The sequence below is a fragment of the Sinocyclocheilus grahami genome, unplaced genomic scaffold (genome assembly GCF_001515645.1).
Source record: "Sinocyclocheilus grahami isolate Dianchi unplaced genomic scaffold, SAMN03320097.WGS_v1.1 scaffold43.1, whole genome shotgun sequence".
NCBI classification, from domain to species: Eukaryota; Metazoa; Chordata; class Actinopteri; order Cypriniformes; family Cyprinidae; genus Sinocyclocheilus; species Sinocyclocheilus grahami.
The window spans coordinates 1657806-1665237 of NW_015505222.1; the positions used below are offsets into that span (position 1 = coordinate 1657806).

The following is a 7432-nucleotide window of genomic DNA, read 5'->3' on the forward strand; positions in this document are numbered from 1 at the left end:
TGCCATGCCTGATCAAGGTTATTATACAGTAGTTAACTAAATCCCCAAAAATGTTTCGTTATTTTAAAATAAAATAAAATGTAAAAACACACTTATTTTTAGTACATCAAGTTAAACATTTTTATTTGGTTTATCTTGATGTCCTAAAATAACACTGAAAAATTAACTTCATATAAACTAGCGGTCGACCAATGTATCGGTTTTGCCGATTAATCGGCACGATAGTTGATTGCTGGAACTATCGGTTATCGGCAAAAATCAATGCCGATAGTTTCGATAGAGCCGGGTGCAGAGTGAGAGTTCTGTGGTGAGCGCAGGACCGGAGGAAGGCCCCTGACTGGACTTGATCCGTTTCCTCCCTGGAACTTCAGGAAGGAGATATGCAGAGTTTTTTTTTTAACAGCACCACACAACATACTAACAGGATGTGACATCATCACAATGTTACTGACGATGCTCAAGCGATTTCACAACTCTACAAGTCAAAAACATCTACTGAAGGGAGCAGCCATTAGAAGATGAAAAAGCAGCATTACTCTGACTAAAAGCTCTCCGACACCTGACTGACATTTAATACAGAGCTGAGTAAACGCAGAGTCATCCACACAAAGCTTTACTTACATCAAAATAATCGCTGATCTTGGGCCCTCGGCCGGAAGACTTTCCTGAGAGGTTTAAAAAAAAAAACAACAACAAAAAAACATGGTTATTGGTTACAATCCCTTTTCTCTCATAATTTCTGCGCTAAACATTAAATGCTCTATTTCCTAATAAACATACAGCACATGATTCTCAGCTTAAACGTTTCCAAAATGCCAGGACGGTTAACAATTTATTGAAAAACTTACTCTAAGTCTCATTAAGATGTGCTTCATTCATACACAAAGGAAGTTAACGTTACCTTGGCTGCTCTCTGATTGGTTGTCAACCTTCCTCTTTCTTCCTCTGGATGACTCGGAGTGCTTCTTCTCTGGAGTCTTGGGAAAACAGGAAAAAGCGTTACTTTTCTATTCAATCAATACAATCAATAGTAAATGCTTTAGGTAAGCTCCAAGCTGAATTTAGGCCTCAAAGGAGCTGTACAAGTTCACCAATGAGGCTTCCAGACTGCATTTGTACAAAACATCATTTACCATGTCATTCCAAACCCATTAGACTTTTTTATTAATATGCTGCATGCTCTTTTCAATGTAATGAAAGTGAATATGGACAGGTGATGACAAGCTCCAATAATGACAAAAACGCTCAAACTATCACAAAAGTGATTCATAAGAGTTTTGCCCTTAGAAGACATAGAATACAGCATTGCGGAAGGAAGAGACTAAAATATAAGTTGTTATTCACTGAAAATATTCTCTCCACTGCAGCTTTCAAATTATGGAATGTCACATTTGACATCAACAACATTATCACATAATACCTTCATAACTCAAACGGACCAGTTTAATGATTCTTATTAGTCATTTCCATTCACTTTCATCACACAGCAACCAAGATATTCAAAAATGCACCTTTTGTGTCCCATGGAAGAAAACTTATGGTCTTGTGGATTTGGAACATTATTATATTTTTGTTTTTAACAATCATTCCTATTCAAATAATGTCAAACTCACTGAATACGCAGGCGATCCTCCTTTCTTTATGTCAGAGCTCTTTACAGGCAAAAAAAAACACGTTTTAGACACAGACAGCACATAAACAAATTGTTGAAACAGATCTGTTCAATAAATACAAAGCTTCAATGAGTATGCATGAGTATAATGATCACCTCAGACTCCTTGTCACTAGATGATCCCAGGCTGCCAAAACTGTGACTGGAACATTCGTTATTGTTCAAACCCTAAATAGAAAGATCAAAGCAGGTTTGGTACAGGTTATGACCATTACAGAGAGTGTGCACAATAGAACTCATATATATATATATATGAGAGAGAGAGAGAGAGAGAGAGAGAGAGAGACATTTAAATCAAAATGATCAAAAATAAAATGTATTAAAATTTATATATAAATAATAATTAATTAAAAATAAAAATACAATGAAACAGAATCCAAAACATCATCCAGCCCAAATGCACACAAACTAAGCATATGTGCATGTGTGTTTGCATGCGTGTGCATTACTTTAGGTCCTCCACTCGCGCTCCCCGTGCTTCCTCCTGTATTTCCACTAACTGCTCCGATGAAACGTGCCTCCAAAAGCTCCTGCCGGCGTGGATCCAGAGAATGCAGTTCATCCATACCTAAAGACACACACAATCACGTGTCAATCTCAACACGTTCACACACCGGTATGCAGGGTTGAGGTTCGGGAGGGGTGTGATCACGGTGACACATCCTCCTGGAATCTTACGAGACCATCCAGTCATTGTTTTCTGATGCTATGCCACCCTAAAGGAGCCAGAAGATCATACACCTACTCAGATTACAGGTTTAAAGGCAAAGTACCTAGAAAAGGTTTACAGCTACAGAACTAGGCCTACAATCACATCAGACTTACATGCGAATATTAATTCGTTTCAAAATGGCCAGACTTTGACAACGATATGTGTACAATAAGATGTGCTTCGCATCTGCCCATCCATATTTTTCCATCTGCTCTTTTATCCGTTTTCATTTTTCACAGCAAACTTCAACCGAGCTTCTTTCTGCTGGAGTGAGGATTACAATCAGGAAGTACTTTGAGACGTGTCCTGCTCATTATCAGCTGATGCCACTGACAGCATAGCTCCATCACCTTATTTTAGCTTCAGTAAACATTGACGACACAATCTACAATTTAACATAAGAATGTAATGTTAATGTGTGTTTCCACATATCACTGTGACCTCAATATTACAGATAATACTTGGTGATATAGACTACCATACATACACCGCTGTTCAAAAATTTGGGGTCAGTGAGACTTTTTAATTCATTCATCAAGAATGCATTAAATTGATCAAAAGTGACGGCAAAGACATTTATAATGCTACGAAAGATTTATATTTCAAATGAGCCCTGCTTATCATGTTTTTACAAAAATATGAACATCTATTTAACTTTGATAATAATCAGAAATGCTTCTCGAGTAGCAAATCAGCATATTAGAATGATTTCTGAAGGATCATGTGACACTGAAGACTGGAGTAATGATGCTGAAAATTCACAGGAATAAATTACATTTTATAATACATTCACATAAAAAAAACTGTTATTTTAAAATGTAATAATGTTTCCTAATATTATAGATTTTATTGCATTTCTGAACAAATAAATGCAACCTTGATGATGAGCATAAGAGACTTTATTCAAAAACTTACCGACCCCAAGCTTTTGAATGGTACTGTAAATTTTGTGCAAACATGTAATTAATCTGCTAAGAATGCTGATTAAATAGTCTAAGAATTAAATTTTTGGTTCAACTATTCCTATCATGTTTGACATGATCTGGCAGCAGATGCCTGAATACAGAATTCATCATCACTGAAGCAGCAGCCAAATGGCCCCCGTTTCTTCAGCACATGAGACTAATACAGTATCAGCAGCCGATAAGGACAACCAGCTAATAACGGCATGAATCATTACTATAAAACCTGCCTAAAGAAAGCATCTGGTCTTCAAACTCCATTACAGTGACTAGACAAAACAGCTCAGCTTCACTTGTGTTCTCCAGCCATAAACACAGGCGCAGCGGATGCGTCCGACACCACTGCCATGATAAGACTCGTGGCCAGAAAGAGCTCCAAGCCAAAGAGATCCCAAGATGGTGGATGGGTGGAAAATTATGAAGGTCAACAGGGCAGGAAGAGCACAGCTGCCCAGATAAAGGACACGGATGAGAAATCAAACCACTGGGAATGAGTAAACATAAACCTAAGGCCACGTCTGCTTTGGCAAATAACCCGAGCAGCAAAGAAAACAGGGCTAAATAAGACACCTCCTAAACACACAGAAGGTGGAGTGGAAATGAGTGAAAGCAAATGACCAGGAAACACATAAGCCACATCCTAGTTTGTCCATCAAGAGATCACTAAATATTATAAAACAATAATGATCCAACTTCTTATAGATGATGAATACATTGAATAGCCTACTTTTATATTATTAGATTTCCTTCATGCACCATGGCTGAACCATGGTAATCTTGTGCATTTTTACAGCTGCTTTTATAGCTGATGTTGATTTAATTTTAATCAATAAAAGTCATAATTGCTTAACTTGAAAATTTCAGTTACTCAATCAATTGAAGTATTTAAAAAAAAAAAAAAAAAAAGGATGACACACCATGTGTTTTAGATGCTACAAATGCCTGAAAATCAATTCCTGGGGTAAATATTAAATATTAAGTTTTAAAAAATCTTTTACATTTATAAATTAGTATTTAAAAACAAACAATTAGTAAAAAATATTGAAATATTGTAAGAACTTTTAAAATACCCGTTTTCAATTTGAAAATATTTTAAAGGGGTCATATGATGCGATTTAAATTTTTCCTTTCTCTTTGGAGTGTTACAAGCTCTTGGTGCATAAAGAAGATCTGTAAAGTTGCAAAGTCTCAAAAAAAATAAAGATATTCTTTATAAAAGTTAAGTCAGCCACGCCCTCCAAAAACGGCTCGTTCTAACACGCCCCCACATGTCTACATCACGATGTGGGAAGATTTGCATAATGCCGCCCAAATGTTCACGCAAAGAAAGAAGGTGTAACTTTTATTCTCGCTGTAGTATTGTTGCTGCCGCCATGTCGTGAAGGCGCTGTGTGTTTCGTTGTGAAAGCAAAACTACTTTGTTTGGTCTTCCAAAAGAGGACGATATCCGCTTCCTCATGCCTGGACCTGATCCGTGCTGGTCGCTGAGGGGTTTTATGTTTACGCGGTGTGATACGCAACAACGCGTAAAAAGACAGTATAAGTCATTATAATCAGTAATTATGTCCCCACTGGATGCAACAAATGCCTCGTTTGTAATGGGTTTTAATGTTTTTGTCTCGTTGTGCCGGGACAATGCATCACAATATGGTAGGGGCGTAACATTTGAGGTACTCAGCCAATCACAACGCACTGGATAGCTGGCCAATCACAGCACACCTCGCTTTTCAGACCGATGAGCTTTGTAAAAAACGACGCGTTTCAGAAAGGCAGGGCATAGAGGAGAAACAATAATGTACAGTATGTGGAAAATAATGTGTTTTTGAACCTTAAACTGCATAAACACATTTCATTACACCAAATACACAACATAATGTTCTTTTAGCAACGTCATATGACCCCTTTAAAACGCAATTTATTCCTGTGATGCAAAGCTGAATTTCTCCAGTCTTCAGCATCACATGATCCTTCAGAAATCATTCTAATATGCTAAGAAACGTATTTTTGTGGAAATCAATGCATTTTTTTTTTTAGGATTCTTGGATAAATAGAAATGAGAAGAACAGCATTTATTTTAAATAAACACTTTTTTTGTGAATGCAAAAAAGCACAAGCAGGTAAAAGGCTCCACTCTTTCAAAACACTGATAAAAATTAAAGGCAGAGCCTGCCAATACATGGCGGAGAACTTATTCTTGGACATGAGAATCTGAGTAACACATATGATATTACAGTCATCAGTGCACAGACACATGTTTGCAGCACATATTAACACAGACTGGTCTCTGGTGGATATGCTAGATATCACAGGAAACAACCGGTGCAACTTAGGTTCATTAAAAAACGCATCAAAAACAAAGGAAACCGTATGACCTAAATAATGCATTTCATTCAGATGTGTATCAGATGGTCTTTTGCTTCAAGGTTCAAACCCATTTGGATGATTCCAGCAAAAAAAACTAAAACAAAGATGCAACACCTCTCCAACAAATGCATATTATTTTTTGTGAAATAAATAATACACAACCACACCAATCCATGTTTATCACGTGTCACCAAAATTTGACATGCCTACCTAGAAAACATTTCTGAGCTGCTGCATTTCATACTGATAAATAAACACTCTCACACATAAACACCAACTACTGTGTATCAAGTACTAGTTGTGTCTCAAAACCTAGACTGCTGCCTACCTAGACAGCATTTTTGAGCTATTGCATAACATGCATCGAGTGCTAGATAAATAATTCAATACTTTCAACCATGAAAACATAAAAATCATGTTTATTAGGTACTTGGCATTTTATTAAAATCCAGTGAGATGCCTACCTACACATCATCCTACATGCATTGCTGACTGGATTCTCAAGCGTAAACATCGGCTTAGATATAGACCTGCCAACCTATACAGAATTTTAGAATCACTGCTTCAACTCCTATCATATAGCTGGTTGTGTCTCAAAATCCTTGCAATGCATGAGAAAATATATACTGTCAACCTTAAAATATCACTTAATCTGCCTACCTAGACAGCCACTGCATGCATAGAGTACTAGGTAAATAAATACCAATAAAAGCAGCAACTCATGTTTACCAGATACTGCCAATGTCCTAAACTCCAGTTAGTTTCTACCTACCTGGCATTTCAGGCCACGGGTGATAAACATTCTCAAGCACACACACAGACAGCAACTCATGTTTATCAGGTACAGACTCGGTCTCATTTTAGAGCCTTTGTGATAAATACATACTCTGAACCTCAAAAACATCAACTCATATTTATCAGACTGCCTGCATATCAAAACCCAAGGAGATGCCTACCTAGACACAAAGACAGCATTCTGGGGCATCATAAAAATGCACAAAAAAAATAAGCCCCTATGATGCCCAAAAATGCTGTCTAGGTAGACATCTCGCAAGGTTTTGAGACACGGCCAGTGACTGAGTCCCCTAATAAGTGACCATGGGCATCCTCGCGTCAAATTAAGCGTGCGACCAACACAAAAAGCGACAGAATTCCATCGCAAACGGTTTAAAACACAGCAGCTCGTGTCTAGGACTGGATGCTTGTTATAAAAACACAGAGAGTCACAGTCAGCAGACGAGAGATCAGCGGCCTCCGACACGACCGCTTCGATTCGAGGCCAGATTTACTCAAAAAAACACGTCAATCTAACACAATCCCGACTTATTTCAAACGAGCGATCTTCAAATTGACATCCACGCCGGGTTTACCTTCTTTACGGCTCCGCGGAGCGCAGATATCGAGCGGAGAAACCGAGCCCGGGGTCGGAGATCCAGTCGAGAACTGAGAGCAAGATGGCGCTCCGTCCAAACTTCCAGTGCTGTTGCTGTTACTTTGGACACTCATGAAGACACTTTCCCCGCGAAGAGACGCTCGAGCGCATCGCACGCATGATCTCTGTCAAATCACACCTGTGTGTGTCTCATGCATCATGCACAGACCCTGATGATCAATGCAAAGCCGCTCATGTTTTCAGCTCCGCACTGCGCACAGAGATCCTCACTCACTCTCAGTGTGTGTGTGTGTGTGTGTGTGTGTGTGTGTGTGTAGCCGATGCGTGAC

General features: G+C 38.4%; 1 protein-coding gene across 1 annotated transcript in view; it reads right to left on the reverse strand.

Moving 5' to 3' along the window:
• LOC107582356 (serine/threonine-protein kinase tousled-like 1-B) overlaps nucleotides 1-7432 on the reverse strand; it is a 19783-nt gene extending 12351 nt beyond the window's left edge. Inside the window, exons 1-8 of the mRNA XM_016268151.1 lie at nucleotides 7081-7432; nucleotides 2122-2240; nucleotides 1769-1840; nucleotides 1614-1652; nucleotides 902-977; nucleotides 622-665; nucleotides 266-365; nucleotides 118-143 (exon numbers count right to left, since the gene is read on the reverse strand). Of these exons, the coding sequence (XP_016123637.1) occupies nucleotides 118-143; nucleotides 266-365; nucleotides 622-665; nucleotides 902-977; nucleotides 1614-1652; nucleotides 1769-1840; nucleotides 2122-2240; nucleotides 7081-7216 (612 nt within the window). The 5' untranslated portion in view covers nucleotides 7217-7432. The remainder of the gene's footprint in view (nucleotides 1-117; nucleotides 144-265; nucleotides 366-621; nucleotides 666-901; nucleotides 978-1613; nucleotides 1653-1768; nucleotides 1841-2121; nucleotides 2241-7080) is intronic.